The sequence below is a fragment of the Bombus huntii genome, chromosome 1, assembly GCF_024542735.1.
Source record: "Bombus huntii isolate Logan2020A chromosome 1, iyBomHunt1.1, whole genome shotgun sequence".
Lineage (NCBI taxonomy): Eukaryota > Metazoa > Arthropoda > Insecta > Hymenoptera > Apidae > Bombus > Bombus huntii.
Window position 1 is genome coordinate 14,529,411 of NC_066238.1, and position 21,196 is coordinate 14,550,606.

General features: G+C 42.9%; 1 protein-coding gene and 1 long non-coding RNA gene across 7 annotated transcripts in view; one reads left to right on the forward strand and one right to left on the reverse strand.

Moving 5' to 3' along the window:
• LOC126870131 (uncharacterized) overlaps positions 1–20,514 on the forward strand; it is a 41,512-nt gene extending 20,998 nt beyond the window's left edge. Inside the window, exons 2-3 of one of the 3 annotated variants that reach the window (XR_007691134.1) lie at positions 1–14,912; positions 15,037–20,514. This is a non-coding gene — a long non-coding RNA (uncharacterized LOC126870131). The other 2 variants (XR_007691119.1, XR_007691127.1) reach the window with 2 other exon arrangements.
• LOC126869906 (UDP-N-acetylglucosamine--peptide N-acetylglucosaminyltransferase 110 kDa subunit) overlaps positions 20,415–21,196 on the reverse strand; it is a 14,331-nt gene continuing 13,549 nt past the window's right edge. For all 4 annotated transcript variants that reach the window (XM_050627090.1, XM_050627080.1, XM_050627100.1 and 1 more), the window contains one exon: positions 20,415–21,131. In XM_050627090.1, coding sequence (XP_050483047.1) covers positions 20,939–21,131 — 193 coding nt within the window. In that variant the 3' untranslated portion in view covers positions 20,415–20,938. The remainder of the gene's footprint in view (positions 21,132–21,196) is intronic.

The following is a 21,196-nucleotide window of genomic DNA, read 5'->3' on the forward strand; positions in this document are numbered from 1 at the left end:
GAGTTGAAATACCTGGAGGAACGAATCTTTGATGATCGGAGGCCATTACGGTGTGCCCTATATGCGAAACATGGAAGATCGATAGAAAAATGGGTCAAAGGTTCGACGGTGTTTTCAGCGTAAGTAGTAATAGCAAAACGCGGTAACCTGGTTACTTTTGTTGGAACATCCTCGAGCGAACACTGGTAAGGAAAAAAAGACAAATTCGCATAGACGCTATTAGGCTAAATATTTTTCATGATTTTGCGCATAGCAGGAAAAGGGATTGGCTGACGTCCATCTCCGTATTCACGTTTGAGAAGCTTATACTACAACGATGGCCTTTTGGACCTGTAGCATGGAGTCCAAAGGCGGCGGGTATAAAGACTGCCTTGATTCGTCGGTTTTCTTCCCATCGGCAGCATAAGTAGCGCGTTTCCGCGCGGCTTGTAGCCAGTTCCTGTTCGACCATCATACGACCGTAGCGAAGCGCGGGCGTGCGGAATCTTCCAATACATGCGCACGCAAAAATACGTCGGTGCCGTCTATACGTGTGCGTACAAAAGCTCGCAAGTAGTAATATACATGCACGTGTGTACAATATACAAACATGTACAGTTGTGTGTGTTTGTGTATGTGTACGTGGATAGTCGTGTGCGCGGTGTCCTCGCTGAATATCATTCGTGTAAGATCGAGAGTGGCCTCGTGTGCTTCCTACGTGTGTGTTGTGTGTCCCATGGATAGTGAACGCCGCGGGAATTCGTGGTGTGCAATCGACCAATAGCAGGCCAAGTAGCAACGGCTATGCACCAATCAGCGAGCAGAAATGCTTGCGAATGCGCGCCTCAGTTACCACCGGATGCCGATCATAGTTGGTAGTGGGGATAAACTGAGAGTGCGGCACAGGCTACGCGCTCGAGCGCATCCTCGTTCGTCGCTGCTCGCCATCGGAGTCGGTCGTGTTTAACGCTCGAATCTTCTCTCCGGCAGTTTTCCGAACTCGAAGATAGAGACCTCTCGTCATTTGCCAGAGACTCGACGCTATCGTGGTGTTACCACGTTTGCCATCGATAACGACCACGGCATTGTTCCTTCGTCTTTGCTTCTCGTCGTCAGTTCGGATCAAACCGCGGTCTGTGCTACTTTGTCGGCCTTGGTTCTTTGAAATATAAAGCGTTCTGCATCGTCGTGATAATAGAACTCGTGTCGCGTATCCGTTTGATTTTTGCTGTGCCGTGGCGTGGTCCGCAAATTGCGTGCGTGGCGTTTCACCGAGACCGAGCCTAACTGGAAACGAGCACCGAATTCCAAATGATCGACTGTGGAACCAAGTAACTGCCTTGGACCGTCACTGTGCACCACTTTATATCTTTTTTACTATTTGTCTGTATAAGTGATCGCGCGATCTCTAAAGGTCAATTATCGTGGTAATGCGCATTTGTATTCGACAAATGTTTTCCGGATATTTTGTTTAAAAATTTATCAACTAATAATTTAATTCATTATTTAATCCGCATTTCTATATTTCTTTGCTCGCAATTTGCAGTTTTTCACTTTCGTATTTGTATTAAAAAAATCAAATACGCCGTACATAATTTACCGTATAAAACGTTTGAACGCGCGATTGTCCGATTAGATCCGTTCGTGTCCAATCGTTCTACGTATATACATACATACATACATACACACTTACGTACGACGTGTGCAGTGAGCTCCAATAAATGCCAGCGCGGCACATGGAGGGTCCAACAGATCTCTCGCGGACTTAATCGTGAGAGCCTCCGAGGAGAAATAAAAATATGGAACGATGCGAGAAGATATTACTGATTTGGTGAATATTGATCTGACGATCAGAAACTTATCTTCCGTGCATATGACAAAAAAGAAAGAAAGGAAACGTTCATACGTCGACGGTGCTCGTGTCCGTATTCCTCTGGTCTATCAGTGGGTAAAGATGGCGGTCTCGTCGTTCGGTTGGTTCGTTGGTTGAGTGGTGAGAGGGGCAACTGTGACGCAACCTAACGTCACGTGATCAAACCGTGGCTCTGCTCTCGCTGGGCCAGTGTGTGATCTAACGTTTGTTACGGCAGTTGGTGGAAGATAACGTCTGGAGAGTGCAGGGTAGACAAGAAGGAGTACTTTTTTTCGACGTTGCTCTCGATGGTTCGCCCGTTGCCGACGCAACAACACCTTGATCTTTTTCTCGGTCGCTAGGTCAGTGGGGGTGAGAAACTGGCTTGGCTCTCTGTGCTACGATAGTCAGTCTTTTTCTCTCTCCTATCGACCTCGCGACACATCTCTATCAACGTCAATCGAACACGCTCCACTTTTACAAGAAGATATCACGTTACTTTCTCCTTTCGCACCTTTATATACTTTTTAAGATTTCGGAAACGATAGGGTATGCTGCAGGAAAACGACGAAGATTCTGCATACGTGCGTGGGATTATTCATTGGTTTCGTGGGCTCAGCAGTGAAAACCGTGTTCCCCCAGCTGTAATGTACTCTGTTAAAAAGGCTCTGGGATCATGGAAAACACTGTGCGAGTACTGACCATTCTTCAAGCATATCGTCGTTCCTATCCATCGTTCTGTCTTTTTTCAGCTGCGTGTATAGTCGAACGCAGCCGTGAGCGTACGCAAATTAGTCTTCCGCTCGTTTGAAGCGTAAAGTACAGTGCACATCCGTCGGCCGGAAAATTTCATTCGTAAAATCGCGTTCATCCTTACGTAGAAGCGTGGTGGAATTTTTTCAAATATTGTAGCGTTTAAAATCACGCACGTTCTCTTAACGGTAGGATTTAGATGAATATGTAGTAAATCGAATGGGTACACCTGCTTCGTCGAATTGTCTTACGTAGCAGCTGAGTAACGTGGTCTCGATCGTCGTTGCAAAGCCACTTTGTAATTGCTGTGCAATATCCCTGCCGTTAGAGCGCCGTTCACCTCGAGCCTTCTGTACTTTCTAAAACCGCTTACTTTCGTAACTTAGCAAACACCGTCGGCCTCGTACCGCGTACCGTATTGCTGATGGTGATTATGGGCTTACATTTTTTCTTTCTTCGCAAAGCTCTGCGTTGTCATTTTTCATATACATAATAAGTGGATAAGAGCGTACCTTTTTTAACTCTTTATGGATGCTTCTTCGCAGGTTGAACAAGTTTATTGCTTCCTCGTACCGATTATTTCTTTTATTTTTGAGAAATTCGTTGGATGCATATTTTTAATGGTACGATGCAATAATTGTTTAAAAAGATCTCCAACGTGTAGTTCTCGTATGAAAAATCATAGAAAATAGTTTGAACGTTTAACTGTTTTGCGTAGATAAACAAACACTTTGTTTCGTTACATTTTAAAATGTATTATTTTCTTGAAGATCGTGAAAGAAAAAAGTGTTTACGATGTTTTTATCGGATCAGAGTTGTTAGAAGGGGACTATCGCATATCTTGTCACGATTTTCACGTAAAAAGCGTATGCATATACAAGCGAAAAGTTTGGAAAGTTACCACTCCTTAGGAAGAATGAACAGGTAGGAGACTATGATGGAACGAACGAGATATACCGTGTGCGCACGTACATGCTAGGAGGAAAGGGAAGTGGGACTGGCTTGCCTTGTGCTACTTTGTACACACGTACCGCTATCGAGATTGTAGTATCGATATGTATTTTGTACCGATATCGTAATATTTACCAGATTTGTTCCTTCTTTCAGTACCATCAACATTGAATCATTGCTATTACCGAACAATGTGCATTATAAATCTTTAAATGTTTGCACTTGAACCTTCTTTCCTCCTTTTACAAAACTTTCAAAGAAACTTTTGCTTTCGTTCGATCACTTGGTTATTACCACTTTAGCATAACTCGAGCATGATTGGTTCGTTTCGGACATGGTAGCGGAAGGAGGTACATAATTTCATTGGTCGACTTCGGAGGGTCGTAAAAGGAACTGGAAAATGGCCTTGGGAAAGAAGGATCCTAAGCCGTAAGTATTGGTTAAAACCCATGCAAAAACGCAAGTGGCGGGTGGTCAACAACCGCCATTTTATAGACGCCACCGCATTTCGGCCATCTTTTGTATAGTAACCGAAACGTTTCCATTTCCATTTGGGATTGCTCGATTGGCTCGAATTCCATTCACGCGCTATCTAATTTTACTCGTTGGCCTCGAATCCGCTTCGCCATGGCCTATAGCGTGCTGTTCTACCTGAGTCCGAGGAAACACGCTTGCAATCAAAGTCGTTCGAATAGTTGAACTTCCCGATTTATTGCTATTTCTATTGATTTCTACAATTTTCAATCTAATAACGATTATTTTTATTCACAAACCCGTAGTGCATCTCGATGTTGGCAAAGTACCGAATTTGTCTAATATCATTCGCTTGTTATTAAATATAGCGATTTCACCGGAAGTAATACGACTGTATATACGTGTATGTAATTACTTGTTTATATTTATATCCGTAGGCGTATACAGATTGTTGTTATAAGCAATACGATAAATATATACGTACATGTAAAGTAAGATGTTCTATGCATGCGCATGTAAGATAGAAAACAGTTGTTTTTTGTAATAAAGCGTTAGTTTTATAAACTTGAATCTTCTGCAACAATATTAAGAATAAACACATATATATATATATAATCAGAAAGCTTCATTTGCTTCTTTTAAAAGACCACACCACTCTAATTCAATCTGCGGCTAACATTTTTTTAGGTAATTCACGTATCAACATGGTAAAAGGTTATACAGATTTCTAGAACGTTTATACCCTCGCCTTGGTAATCTCGTTAACCGCTTCGGTAAAGGATTAAACCTCTTTACGCGCATCAAATACATAATCCGAAACAATGCCGGCTAGTGACTTGGCTCGTCTTCTTCGGGTTTCGACTTAATCCGCTAAATACGAGTTCCGTCCTCGCTGCATCTTTCGCACGTTCTATAACATCAGCGATGAAAATTCCACGCTACTCACTATGTACGCCAACTGGCTTTAACTGCCACAATTTTTAGGCGAAACATTTACGATAGTCGCACATCTGTTTATCTATATACATATGTGGAATATACATAAAAAGCACTCGTTCCATAGCGACATCGTCGAGGCGTCAGACTTCATTTTCTACTTTCCGTCGTTTGAAAATTCTCGTTGCCTGCGCCAATGTTGTGGATGACATCATTGCGAAACGGTTGAACGGCGGGGAAAGGGGCATCCGTAAAGATCGTGGATCATCACGAAGAGCGGGTAAAGACGAAGAGTGTGTTGCGTGGCGGACAGGAGGGGGGTCGAGAATGAAAAGGAAGACATGGCTAGCGATGGCCTCGAGACGCTTCGAATTTTTTCCGCCACGCGGAACGGTACAAGTTCTCGATTAGTTCAAACAGCGACGTGTAGTAAATTTGAAGAAACGTAGTGCGCAACCTTGGTAGAAAGTGATAAATCTATCGAGCTGAAACCACGTGGAAAGAAATTATATAACGCGTCTCGTTCATTGTAGTTTCTTACGGTAAATTACGTTTATTCGTTCGTATATAAGCAGAAAGGGGAACATTTGTACAGTTCTCGATCGATCTTACGAACGATATCAGATGCAAGTTGTTAGAGAAATTAAGAGGCAGAATCGAACGACCAACGCTAGACGCACAGAAGTCCTGGGCGGCTAAAGAGCAAGTGGGAGGAACGGAGAATGGAAGAACAGCGAAGAGAGAACGACCGAGGTCTTTCTACGTAGAAAACTTACAGAGGGGGGAGAGGAGAACGAAACCGTGATGTGATATAAGTATGAGAATTCAGCGGTGGGGTAGACCAGGCAACCAGGCCTTGAACAAGCGAAAAAGAACAGAAAGCTTCGGATCCTTTACAATACGCTACACAAACTACCGCTTCATAAAGTTGCACGAAAATCGACTACCGCATCTTCCGTTACCAAATCGTCGTTTCCAATCCGTTTGCACGTCTCGTCACTGTGATTTTTAACGATTTGGACGTTGTCTCGTTACGAAAACTAAAGACATGCCCAGAAATAGAAAGTTACACGTCCAAGTTCCTTTTGACTCGAATCACGCGCATAATTTTAAAACGGCTAAGTCGAGAGTTAAATTCGAACCATCGCTACTTCGAAGTTTGTATAAGCTGTCGCTGTGGGATTATCCGAGGCGATTAAGCCCACGCGAAATTTCTATTTTGATTACCTGAAACGAGCGTTACACGGAGCGAACTTGAATTTTAATGATCGTGCACGCATCCGTAAAATTGGCGTTACGCAAGAAAGACCGACCTAACCAGCCTCGTTCACAAAAGTGTGCTTTCTAAAAGTGTCGTAACGAGATATAGTCGCTCAAAACTGGGAGATGCTTCTTCTACAAGTAAGCAACCATCGAGAAAAGCAGGCTAAGTTTCTACGACACTGGAACAATGATCGAGCGCATAAAGAATCATAAGGTAAACGTGACGCGTTACATGCGATTTTTCTACAGTTCTTTCTGCTATCGTCCGCCTATCGTTGGATTTTGCATTTCGATAACGTTTCTATCGAAGAAATCGGTTTCCTCGTATTTTACTCATCGAGGAATGTCAGTATACATTTCCATGCTTCTACGTGCGCTGAGGTTCGCCGTGCATCGAGCTTTCGCAGTACGGTTCATCGGAATTTACGTTGCAGGAACTTTTCCGGAAGTGCGTCAGTAGAATACCGACAATGCATAGAACGGCAGTGGCAAGAAAAAAAAAAAAAAAGAAGAAGAAAGGATGGCCCGAGGAGAAAGAGAAACAGAAAAATAAGAAGAGTATGGCTATCGTCGGAAATTCGATAACGCGTTGTATAACCACAAGTATATCAAACCGTTGACACGCCATCGGGATTCGTATCCTGTTTTGAGACACTCGACGAACGTCTGCGTTTTCCGTTCATTGGGCGTCATCGTAGCCGCGAAACTTTTTCTACCTACGTCGCGAACAGAAATGAGGAAGAAAAAGGGAGAAGCGAAGGAAAAATGTCTTACCTTTTAGCGTCACGATATTTACGAACGTCAAACGAAACACGTATCGCTACATCAAAGGTTGCTAGGCTCGTAACGTTTTATCCGGACGATTACATTTATCCTCGTGACCGTGTATCGACCGTGTAACTTTACGATTGTCCGTACCGAAGTTCATACATTTTTCATCGGTCAGCTAAATTTTAAATATCGTCGATATATCGCGATATATAGCTTGTCTCTCGAACTCGGCAGAAATAAAGTCCTTTCCTGCTGTCCCCTTGCGTTTTCCTGGGACTAGATCCTGGCTTTATCGTCAAGCTGCGACTGTGTACGATGCGACACCTATAGAAGCGACAATTCTACGTCGACGGGTAAATTATTTTTCGATGCCGCCTCTGCGAGTACGGGATCCAATCGTATAGAAACATATAAATCTCGATTCGATTTATCCCCAACTTCGTATCTTCGTAAACTCGAGAAAATATGTTGAAAACAGCTGAAACAGAGATCTTCACTTTGATAAAGTGAAAAGTACGATAAACCGGATGGTGTATCGGCAAAGATGTTTCCTCGGAAGGTTGAAAAATCGGCACCATCTTCTAATTGTTTGAACCGATGAAACGTTCCTCAAAACAATAGTCGTACAATGAAAATGGTATCTACGCAGAGGCAAAAGCATTTGAGGAGACGAGATGAGTGATCGAAGCGGCGCGAAACGAAGCAACGGAGGAAAAGGAAAACGAAAGCGAGAACTTCCGGTGGGGAGAGAAAGAACGAGGGAGAAGAGAGCAAAGAGAAGGAAGTATTGCGAGGCGTGGGAGAGGGCGTCTCCTTTGACGGAGCGAGGCCACGCAGTGGAGAGAGGATTTTACGAAGCAGCCTGTTCGTGCTTCTATCCTCACCGAAAACCCACCCCAACTTTCACCCTCGCAGCACGCCCGGACGACTCGATGCTCAAAGATGGCCGCCTAGCTGGCTAGGAGGTCACCGGGTGCCTCGCTAGACCACGCCCTACACTCGCCAAACCCGACGGCTTTCCATCGGCCGATTTAGCTTCCACAGCCAGTATCAAGGGCGCTTCAAGGACGAATGCCATTCTGCTCCTTGAAGAAAAATCGTAGCTCCCTCGCTGCGATTGTTTCTTCCCGGAAATTGCGCAATCACGCCGCTCGTTAGCGTCTTGGTGTAGTCTTTCTTAATCGGCCTTCCTCGTTTTCCGTTACGTGACACGTTATTCTCGCGAAACGATGGAAAGTACCACCTTCTATCCATCTTCGCTAGGTCTACGAAATTCTTCTTTCCGTTTAGACTTCGTTTCCAAGTTTTCAATTCGAAGCGTTCGCGATTTCATATCTTTCTTTGATGTTACTTTCGTTTGGAATACGTAGCCTGTGATGTCCGACGTTCGTTATATTTATTAGATATGGAAGAAGACGTTTATCAGCGGTATCGATCTCTCGCCTTTCTTTTCACGAGATCCTGTTACAAATATGGGACATGGCAGCCGTTGAAGGAACTCAACGGTCAAACAGATACGTGTGTTACGCGTAACGAATAATTACGGAATTCAAAGGAACACGACTGGTTATCGAAAGAAATACGTGTGCGCAGAGAGGCGGGCTGAGTCACCGAGACGTATCGCGAGCCCCTCCTCCCCCTTCTCTTGTCTAGAACTAAATAGGTTTTTGGAGCGTGAGCTTTTTCGGGACAAAATCGATCGACCTGTTTCACTGGCCTAATTACTGGTCGACGTTCTACCGCCGGAGTTCTCGTTCTCGTACGTGTAAACTTGCCGCCTCTGTACATTCTGATACGCTCTGCAAACTCCACTACAGCGGCAAACGTGAGTGTGTCTGTATGTACCAAGTTCTCCACTCTGACAAAAGAGAACAGGATTTACGCTCGCTAATCTCGAAAGATAAGTAATTGGCAAAGTGTATCGCCAAGTCCGAGTACGAAGATAGTGGCGCCAAACGGAAAGATGCAACGCTCGCGTAATCGATGGTCGAACGAATAATGCTCACGCGATCTAGTGGAACGTAGCCTTGTAAAATTTCACGGCGACTATCTCTCTAAACATCATACGAGGAATTTCTCGCAGATACGTCTTAGACAACGTTATTTCCTCTACTAGGTTGCTCGTTCCGCGAAAATGAGACAATAAATGTCGAGCAACTTGATTTCGCGGAACAACGGCACAATTTACTCGCTATAGCCACTAAAATGTTTCCCGATAAACAGTCCCTCCATCTACCATCACGACATGTTAACTGGCTTACAGCGCTATCCGGTATACGCACTACGAATCGAACGATAAATAATATGTATGGATTCATTCATTCAACTGCAACCAACCGGTGTCCTTTTTTTTTAATGAACGGCAAAAGATATTACTGTTTCTGCCTCGCGTAAGTAACAGGTTACAACCGTGTTTAATAGCAAGTGCATTTCCACACGTGCAAGTTGCACCTGTACATTCGACGTAGATGATACATTCGTTTCTCTTCTCCTTTTTCTATATCGTCCGAGTTTTTTTCGATATTGCTCCCATGGTACGTGGCGAATATTCACGCGCGATATTTTCCAAGTACGATAGTACCCGCGTCATTTATTTCGCAAACAACTTCCCCCGAGCGACACTGCCGAGATATCCCTCATTAGTACCCCTACGAGCTGTGCGTCTTCACCTGTCTTTCAATTATATCTCTGGCTTCCCTCGCCGGGATTGCTCGTTATCCTCGGAAACCGAGGCGGGTTACGTAATGCGTGCTATAATGGCGCGATTATCGTGTGTGTGAGATAGAATTTTTAAGAACCGAGGAGTTGGAAGAGGAAGAAAGGAAAAATAGCGCTGGACTAACGAGCGGCGCTGCTTCATCGTCGGTAAGCAGAAATTTCAAGGATACTTGAACGCTGTTTTCTAAGATTTTCTGAAAAGAAAAGAAAAGAAAAGTCATTCGCTGATCGATGTAACTAACGAAATAACCGACCGTTTTGGGATCGACGACGCACGAGTATAATATAGTCTTGAATCGAGCGAAAGGAGGTGGAGCAGGAAACGTAAAAGATAGTAAAGGAGAGGGCGCGCTAGTGTCGGAGGAGGGACAGAGGTATTTCCGTTGTTGCAGAGTCTATCCATTTGGCAGGTTTATCAAAGGGTATGTGGACGCGCACGCGCGCTCGCATGTGCCCACCTACCTACTTACTTACTTACCTACCTGCATCTTAGTTTGCCTGCTTGCCAGCCAGCCTCCTCTCTAGCTGCTCTCTGGTTGCTCGATTCTCCTGGCCTGCCTGGCTGCTTGCCTGCTAGGCTGCCGGCCTACCGGTTTGCCTTGATCCCTTGAATAGCCAGGAGGTGGGTTGGAAGGTAGGTACGGCTTTCTTACGTAAGCGCTCCACTAGAGAGCGAGTTATCGTGGCAGGGTCGAACAGATGAATCGACACAGAGAAACAGATTTCCAGAGATCCATCGACCGAATTCTTTCTCAACGAGGTTAGACGCTCTTCCGAAAGATCGAAGAGAATCGTTTTGCTGTACCATCTGTGATATTCCAGGCGATCGATTTAACTTCGAAAATTCGAATCGACTTGACAGATCTATTTCGAAGGGAAAGCTCGAATTTGTTCATCGACTACGCGTCGGTAGGCAATCCGGTTGATTAGCAGGTCTACCAACGATGAAACGTAACGATGTCTAGTTATTTATTGATCAGCGGCGTGAACGATGAGGCAAACCTAGGGCGATTCATCGTGTACTGTCAAGGCCGAGAACTTCCTCCTTTCGTTCTTCGACTCGATTAATCTTGCGAAAGAAACGCTCAATCCGGAAGAATCGAGGCAGGAACAGCAATATCGAGACGAACGACGCGTATCGTCGATGGTAGAGCATTCCGCCGATGGCCGCGCGGTTCCTAAGCAGGCCAACAACATCGCTATGAATCGTACTCGGCCGGAGTACGGCGCTTGTGCCGTGACACAGATATCACGCCCTCTCTCCAACCCCCTTCGCAATATCCCTTGCTTTCATAGCCGCTGCAAACTGGGCCAGTGCATCTATGAAACGGACGCGTAAATTTACTGGATCAACTTTAACGTTCATCTCCGCAGAGCTAAATATTAGGGTCGCGTTCCTCGCTTCTCGCTAGCCGCGGCGTTTTCTCCACTACCTTTTTCCTCCTCCTCCTCCTCTCAATGTTCCCATCTGCCGTGCTCTGTAATTTCGAGGCCAAATTCTTCCTTCCACGCGTATTTCTTTACCTTTGACCCTCACATAATGCACGTAACGTATATACAAAATACGAAACGAACGAGCATCTCGATGCACGGAAACGCGAGTAATAAAAGAAGAAGAGATCGCCAAGCGTCCCGAAGATCGTTTCGAAGACGAACAGACACATTCATCTGGCCGATCGAGCCATGAAAATTTCAGAGCATGCGGATAGACCTGTTGGGTGTCCGTTGTGGCTAGAGCAGCGTTGCAGCCGTATTTTTCCATAACGAGAGTGCCGTCGCGTCGCATCAGGAGGCGCAATTGTGGAGGTTAGAATCACGCGTGCGCGACCGCTCGCGTTCTCTCGCGTATCCATAATTGCGCCGCTTCCTGCGCGTGAATACCGTTGTCCTACATTTCGGTAAGTACGCCTCCGTCGCGTTATTTTACGAACTAGGTCGAACGACTCGGCCGTCATACCGCGCAAGCCTAATCGTCGCGAGTCTGCTGGCCTACTGCTCGCTCCTTTCTTTTCACCGATCGACCGCCCGCTATTTTATCTCACCCTTATCACCGTGCCTCACCAATCATAAATGGTACACCGATCTAGCTAGAATATTCTTTCGTTCAACGATGCCACGACGGTTGGTGCCTGTCATCGAAACTCTTTCTTCTTCTTCTGCTTCTTCTTTCGTTTCTCCTGCGTGTGCGTATCTCTACACAGTTTAAAGGAAACTTCGTCTCAGAACGCCTAAAACGATACTGTCTGTGGAGATTAGGGTTAGGTTGGGGTTAGGTTTGAGATTCGCTTCGAGAATTAATATCTGAATCACGACAAAACACCTGCGAGAAATTGGGCGATTACGTTGTTGCGTCGAAAACACTTTCAGACTCCCTTGACACGGGACTTGAAATCGTAGCGTAGGAAACCTCCTATCGTTATTGCGATCCGGTGTAATTACGGCTTACTCGTACTTCCGAGATTTTCCTCGCAGGAATTGCTGGAAACATTTATTTTCCTCATCCTCGATTGTTCTCTGCGTTCTGTTGCTAAGACCAGTGTCTTCGGTCTCGATAGAATCTCGTAGCAAAAAAAGGAACAACGATTTCTACCTTCTGCAAGATGAAACACATCGAATCGAGTTGAAAGACGTGTCGTTAGTTTCGAGTTTCCTAACCTATATACCTGACAGTTTTCGTAAAGGCACGCGTTTGCAAGGTAAAAACGATGCATTACGTCATCGACTGTGAAAACATTCGCGTGTTCTCCGAGAGAATGACAGGTGCAGGGATAGGCCGACCCGCGAGCGTTCGTAACGAACGTTCTAAGCTGCGAATCTGCCGCTACACGGAAGCGCGGACCCTTTCAGAGGAAGCGGACTTTCGCCCTAGTGAATTCGCGCACCGGTGGATCATCGTTAATTTTAGAGGGCAGCAGCGGCCTTCGAGCAACACAGCTCGGTCTCTCTTTTAACGAGCATCGATGGGAACGAATTTCTCTCGCTGCCTATTCGTCGTAATTATTCCACCTTTCGGTTTTTCTTCCTCCGTCCTTCGACCAACTTCCTAGCCGATATTAAACGCGCATCGACTTCGTTAACCCTGGCTCCCCATTACCGTGGCACTTCCGCTAAAAACGCTTATTTCTTGAAACACGCCTGATTCTAGCCGTCTCTTAAATACCGTGTATGCGTCGGCATTTCGTCGCTTCACGCGAGGAGGTCTGGTCTTTGGTTTTGCATACTATTCGGCGTGTCTGAGAGGAATCTTCGCGTTGGAGGAGTATTCGTCCTTGGTGAAAACTCGTTAAACAATGATTACTCTTGAGGATCTATACTTATCGATAAGGATATTTTGTTTTCTTACAGTAAACAAATATGATACACGTACGTTAGGAACTCGTATTATGCGTTAGCGGAATGACGTGGCGCTTAGGTTTTTTAATTTTCAATTTCAATATTTGGAATTCTAAATGTTTCAAAAATACGACGCACGTCGTTCATTTGGTTTTTAAAGGTAGGAATTGCGGCGGAGTGGCGATGAGCATATCTACGGTGAGTATGTTTTCGCAACGAAGATATTTCAACGACCGAGACGTGGTAAGATTTTTGTACGATTTTGCTCCGGCCACGTCGGACCTTTTCGGACTAATTCTCTGCCTGGACGTGAATGCGTACACACATATACACTCGCGTAAATATACACAGGCGGTACTCTCTGGCGATTCTTACGTAATCGCAAGATAGACTTAGCGATATTTCGTTCTTTTAACGCCGCTGAACGCTCGAGCTGTTTTTACGTCGTGATCGGAGAAGCGATTCTCAAAATGCTGCGTCTGGCATATAGGTAAGTATACGTGTGTTCGAACGAACTTCCCGTGCGATGAATCGAAAATAACGATGAAATATTACTTACTTGTATAGGTATATTGTCGCTAAATAAATCCAAGTATATAATTTTATCAGATAAATTTCACTGTGCTGAGTTGCTGGTTTGTTTTTGAATCGTTCGTCCGATTAGAACTTGCTTAAGCCACTACCTTACTTCGAGCACGATAAGCAAAAAAGATTCTTATCGCGTTGTAACAGGATACGCGAAGAACATAAGATCAAGATCACCACCGGTTTCTGCTATAAAAAATTTTCCATTCGATCTTCCTGCCCTTTAGTAATAAACATTCTAATTTACTATATTTGTTACTTGTCTCGGTGTACGTATGGGTAATAAATAATCTCGAAACCAAGGAACAAATCATCGACAGAAGAAATTGTTCGCTGTTGAAAAAGACAGGTGACCCTGGACAGAAAAATAGTCGAATTGTTCGCACAAAGATGTCCTGACATAGCGCTGCAGTCATGATGCAAGTACATACTTACTACATACCTACTACAAGCACATACCTACATACGCATTAAATAGATACGAGTTCGTGCGTAAATACATACATTGGAACGACGAGACCACGCTTACAATTACGTTTGCTGATTTTGTGATCATAAATTAATACGATTCCAAATAGATGCGACACGACTACGTGCGCCGTATTCAATGGGAATATATGTATGTATGTATATTGAATACGCGTGTATACACCCGCCTCTGAAGGTAGCGTAACACAGTGGTACTCACCGCGAAAATTATCCGTTGCTACTCTACGTCTTAATCCGTCGCGTTAGTAACAATAAGAGTCAGCGTTTTCTGGGAAATGAAAGACTCGTTGATACTAAAATACGATTTGACGTTCATGGAAGCGGAATGCAAAGACTTTCACGGTGTGCGATTTCCATTGTCTTCGTATTCGAAATTAGACGGTAAACGTACCGAATAAATAATTAAGTATAACATTTTGAATATTCGTTCGACTAACGACCGTCCTTTGAAGTATATACGTAATTTAAAATTCAAGTATGCACATCGGAAAGTCATTGGTTTCGTAGGAAGAACCGACTGAGGGAGACGGCGTCGTTACGGAAAGCAATTGGTCGAGCAAGTGGAAATATCCAAGATTCAGCGAGAAAGACGCGCGCGTTCGTTGTCTCGAACGACACCGATTTCCAAGTGGAAAAACCAACTGTTACCAACTGCGGTTAACGCATATTGCGTGCACATTCCATGATCGTTCGTTCGTGCGATGTACACACGGAGGAGAAACGATATTCGAAGAATCCCTTTGACCGTGGCACGAGCAAACTTTCGAGAATTTGATCGGCATGGCAGCGAAAGAGTGAGCATAGCTCGGTGAGTACCACTGTTGTAGGGCGATCATGCGCGCTCTTCCAGCTCTACGGCAACCAACCCCCGCGGCTTGCGTCGCCTATCTAGCCTTCTGTTAGTTGCGTAACGCTGCAGAGTCATGCGATAGGATAGTACTGTCGTGGCGCGACTCACGAACACGGACGAACATGGTCGAACGTGCACGAACGTGGACGAAGAGGAACGAGGAGAAACGAACGGCACAGAGGAAACGAACCGAGCAAGACGAACGGACGTGCGGACGTACCGATAGATCCAGAGAGAGGAAGAAGGAGAGAGAGATGGCGAGCGCGCGAGGTTAGGGGAAAGGAGAAGATGCTTCGTCTTTGGCGAGGACGAAAAGAGTGTAGAACGTAGAACGTAGAGTGTAGGTAGAGTGCAGAGAAGAGACGGTTCAGCCTTGAAACGCGCCGCGAGCGGCTTCGTCGCGAGTTCCGTGCACGAACGCCGACTCGCGGATCGTGTCGAATCGTTTTTTCCGATTTTTTTCCCACGTCTCGGCAGCTCGCCGTTGTTCGTGCCACCTGGTACCGTTACTATTGCCCGTCCTATCAGGATTTTCGTGTTCCCTTGATCGAGCAGCGTTACCTTCTATTTTACACACGTTTTATCTTTTTCCTCGCGCGCCGTTCGACACTTTCGAGACAACGTGAATCGATTTTTAATTCGTATATACCGTGAATTCTATCGTCTGCGATAGCTGCACGAACAATAGCTATTGGATAAACGGTATTGCTCGGTTTTCGTTTCGATGCGAAACGCGTACGAATTAGAAAGCAAGTTAAAAATTAAACGTGACGTTCCGCTATCCTCGATCAAGTCTTAGATCAAACCGAAAGCAACTTTCTGACAACGGTAACCGTAACCATTAACGTACCTGAAATAACGTAATTTATCGTTCCAGACAGTTTTATCTGGTCCATGGTATCGGGAATGAATAGCCCGCCGGTAAATTTATCGAGGAAACCATGAATCGGCTGAATGCGTATATCATCAATTCGATAAGGAGCGTATCGCTTGGGAATCCTCCATAGGCGATCTCTTTCGAGTTTTCCGATTGTCGCGTGCGTTTCGCAATCTTCCAACCTGACTTGTAAGATATTCGCGGTCGCGACTAGGTTTTCTCCGTAGAGCATCGGATGCGAAGTTCCGAGAAGTACCGCGATAGATAAAAATAGATAAAAGCGACGGCATCGGTGGCCCGTTGGCGTTCTGGGAACGCTTTCGTCAATCAGGGTCACGAGTGCACCGATGCGCCTCGTTATGTCTAAAAGCAGTTTCGTGTAACTCCGAGGAAACGAAGGTTTCGTTCAACGAATGAACGGCAACCGTACTGACCTAAACACGTTCTAGATGACAATGCTTTGATGGAAACGCATTAACCAACCGAATTATCGCGTCGGTTACGTGGTTTCCGTATTGTTCTTTGCTATCTCTACCTTGGTACAATGTTACCGAAGTTAAGGGTATTTCCCATTTGTAATCGATAGGTATATATTTAATCATTTCTGTCCCAAGCAGCGTGTCGCATATTTAATTCGTCGAAATAAGAAAGCTGAACTATCATTTATAACGAAGAGGAGAGTTCGTAGGTCGCTTGCAAAAGCCTCAATAACCGTCTCTCTTCCTCGCGTATACGTCGATCGAACGAGCTCGACTATCTTTCGTAACGATGAGGTGAAAAGAAAAGACAGGGTGGTCGCGTTGCGTTGGTGGAAAGATAACAGAGCGCGAGTGTGAAAGAAAACAGTGTGCAATCAACGGTATGCATATACGACACTTTTCGTATAAAGTTGCAAAATCGTGCTGCGCGCAAGCAAAAGCAAAAACTAAGCGACTTTTTTTCAATGCTTCGATAGCAGTTTGCTTTGTCGAACGTGCACGACTTATTTCTTAATCCACAATCGAGGGAACCAATGTTGAAACCAGGCTTTGCTAAGGACGCGCCCTATATTTTTGTATGTACGTACAAGTACGTTGTAAAAATATACGTATATCTGCAAATACGATTCGTTCTGATATAAACAAGATGGTCAATCATCGAACAGTCTTTTCGAAAAAAAAGATTGTAGTTAAAAAGCAGAAGAAAATACAGAACACTCGTCGAGTAAGATGAGCATGAGCGTAAAGAGGTTAGGTCGAAGAAGTCTGGGAAAGTAGAGCACAGGGAAATTGGAGGAAATGCAGTGAGAGGGAGAAAATGGGAGAAAAAAAATTGCGGGAAGAAGGGCTGGGACGACGACAAAGTGGAATGAAAGCGAGCGCGAGGGAGGCGGAAGTCGAAGGGTGAAGGAAGGGGGAGAGGAAAAACGCGGGCGTAAAGAAAAGGAAAGGAAACGAAGGGAAACAGAAAGAAACGCATGGCACGAGAAGGGTAGCTGGTTTCGACTTTGTAGTAGGCCTCGATCGATGCTGTTACCATGGTTACAGGGCAGTACCGCGGTGCTCTACTACTGATTATTTATGTCAAGGATCCCTCCCTGCTTCGAAGCTCGGAGCGCAAACTGAAACGCGAATCACCCTAACCGGAGTGGCGATGGTCTTTCGAGTCTCCCTCTCGCAAGATTTCCAACAATTTTTTCACACCGAGTTTACATGTTGCGAACGTTACTCAATTTTCATCCTAGAAACCCGAATTCGCTTTGTCGAATCAATCTTATTTTCAATTTCGTCTTCGAAAATTTCCTACCGACGAATCAGGCGAACGATAAAGTCTCGTACTTAAAAACTCCAAACTGAATCGAGTACGATGTTATCGAAAACGTAGAATAATTCGTTTAGATGGATCGATAGCTTAGTGATACTACGACTAAATTAAATGCGAATTCTTATACTATTTACACAATTTTTTAGCGTTGCTAACTTTGTGATCTATGTATGTAACTACATATGTATACATGTAGATAGAAAAACGTCTCGCGAAATCTAGCTCGAGAAGCAGAACGGGGTTTCTTCGAGCGATTCAACAGCCACGGGAAACCAATAAAAGTTAATGACTCGATTTAAGTGGTTTCACAGAACTTTTCCTTTCTTTCGTTTTTTTCTTACAATGAAAGAGCTTTAAGAAAGACGTGACTAAAACGGACATATTTATTTTATATGGTCTCTAAGATCGGTGTCTATCAGTTATCGAGCAATTTGTTTCTTTTACGAAATCCCTAAGTTTCCTAAACTTTTGGTAAATCAATTTTCAGTGCTTTAATCGTCCAGATAAATAAAAGTATACGAATTTGTACGTCGTAACCCAAGAGATAGGTTATGTCTATTCAACCATAATTTAAAAGAACTTTAACGTTACAAAAAGTAAAAAAGATAACATAAAGGAATAGGGGTTCTTGTAAGAAATGAGATAATAAGATTATCGGATTGGAGGATCATAAGCCACCGGTAAATTTTTTAATGAATCGTCTTAAATGCGTTGAAGCGAAGATTAGTTGGCATTTAAATGATGGTTATTATTAATGGCAAGTGACGACTGGAGATGGAGCTTCGGTGCTCTTTTTAGAGCGAGCAGGACGGAGTAGAATACGCAGAGGGAAGTATTACTGTTGGGAAGGATGCTTTCGACCCAGTTTCACCCTTCCATGGTGGTGGAACCGTCATGAGCAATCGATACTGCGTCAAGAGCCACGACGTCGTGCTCTATCATTATGAGAGATATTGCTCTACCTTGCGTAGAAACGACAATTAAACGCGAGTAAAATGATGTCATCTTTCTCTTTTAACTTCTCTCTGCTCCTTTTTCGACAAGTTCTTTTTCTAACTCCGCGGCTGCCAATATAACCTAATTTTTAGATTGTAATATTCGACTATTAGTTTAAAAAAATAATTTAACTCTAAAATACTGCCTCTTTCTCTTGCGCTCTCTCTTTTCCTTGCCAAGATGATATACAGTTTATTAAAGTTAATTATTCGTTACAATCAGTAATATACTCGTTACCTATAACAGGCATCTTCGCCATTTACCGTATAGTTTCTTGAAAGTCGGGTAATTTATAATTTTAGCGTGTTAATAAATGTATGATTGGAGAATAATGTAAAAATTTTGTTACTGCTACTTTGAATATGCCGTACCTTTACATGAAGATGATTATTTGGTACATTATATACGTACATTCACAATGTACCTTTTACGTATTCGTCACGGAGTGTTTATAATGTACCATCATTTGCATCCATTTGAATGCAAAATAACCATATTTTTAAGAATTATGATAAAACCGTCAAAATAGTGCGTCATGAGTTACGATATAAAGACGAATCCGAAAACAATTTGTTACAAAAAATAATAAAGAAATCAATTTTCCTATGAGTTTGCAATCGTTCTAAATTAAATACGTAATTATATAATCAATGGTATGTAAGTGTACGTGTAGTCGTACAATTTCAAAGTGATAGTTAAATTATTTCAACTATGAATTCAATAATGAGATAATTTAATAATTTATTGACTTTGGTAAATTTATTTCAATGTTCTTCAAATGTTGAATTAATGTAAATCTACACAAATATGTTACTACCGTCTATAGAAATGAAAGTTTGATATTTGAATTTTACGTTTCACTCTACAGCTGCTAGTTCTTGTGCGATGTATTTGTTCGAGCTACATCCGGAATAGTAATTAAGAAACAGAGATTTTTAATGGTTACTTTTACATCTGTATGTTCGATGTAAATTGTGCGTAATGGGGACAATTATTCATTATCGAGAATGTGCAATGTTGATAATACACATAGTGGGCGGATGAGGTCATACATACAATAAATTCAACGAGACGTTACAAGCTGTTCTTCCTACTTATCTTAACTTCTCGAGTTTTAAACAAAATTTATTTCAACTTAAAAATGCACCTTCTTTCTCGTTTTATTATAAATTGCATAGAATAATCATGTTTTGAATAAAGATAAGAAATTCAAGCAAGTTCTTCGTTCAAGCATTACCTGTATTTTTCTATGTGAAACTGGTATATCAAAAGACTGAGTAAAGAATTTCACAAAGAAAAAATCAATCTTACTAATCGCATATTCATCAGAACACACTCACAACGTAACAGCCACTTTCCTTCGAATTATATTTTTAATCATTTTTTGTTTATTCTATAGGCGTACATCTCAAAGTTTGCTACAGTCAACGTCTTTCGCTACCTCACACATTTCTTTAATCTTAACTTACGCACTATCAAACTAAAGCAATAACTAACAATTACCTTTTTCATATTTACACGTCTATCTCATTAACCAATTGTATATAATACAACTTGCACTCTTTGCTATCAGCGATTTCTAGCAATAACAGATTGGTGTAAGTAATCCGCTCCTGAACCTTTTTTTTTTGTGTTTCAATCTTCTTTTACGAGCCAATCATATTCGAAGTAAACGACGAATATTACTACAATAGCATAAAAAATAATCAAGGGAACATCTTCATATCCTCTTAACATTGTCAACAATCCACGCGTCAGAAACCTTCCAAATAAAGGAAATCGAATAAAAATACTAATACCAACTGCATATTTCACGTTAATAATACAAACGTTCATCAGTATACATACAATTGTGTACTTTATACAATGAAAAAAAAAAAGAAATTAGTCTTGTACATAATCCCACTCCAATTCAGGCTACATACGATATTACCACAAAGATGAACGAAAGGTATAAACACCTGACTATGAGAATTGTATTATATATATAAATAAGGTGAAAGATACGATGGCATAACATAATTATTTTTTATGACTCGTATGATACAATCCACAATTTTTTTCTTTCTCTGGGACATCAAATGTTTAATTGAACGTACGCGCATAACGTTATCCTGTGTAATCTAAGCTCGATAATTTATCATACAAAACAGTAAATACCAGAATAAACGGAATTTATATGAAAATTATATTTTTGTGAAATAGATTATCGACCATCTATTTCAAATGCTACGTTTTCGAAAAAGGGGGGAGAGAAAAACAGATGTGGAATTGAAGTTGTATAGATAAAAACATTCGAGAACTATTCTTAAGATGCAGTTGCTAGTAATTTTTGCATCTCAGTTTTGTCTACTGCTGACACATGATCAGGTTTTTCGCCTCTCGCGAAACGTTCCCACATCTTTTTGTACAGCATTTCCATGCCTACTGCATATAGCTTGCAATTGAATAAAGGACTTTCAGATCTTGCTTTCCATACTTTGGCTCGCGTTGCTTTCAAGCTTAAAAAGAAACAGTTGGTTAATTCACGTCAAAACTAATGATAATAAAAACTGAAAACAAGGGA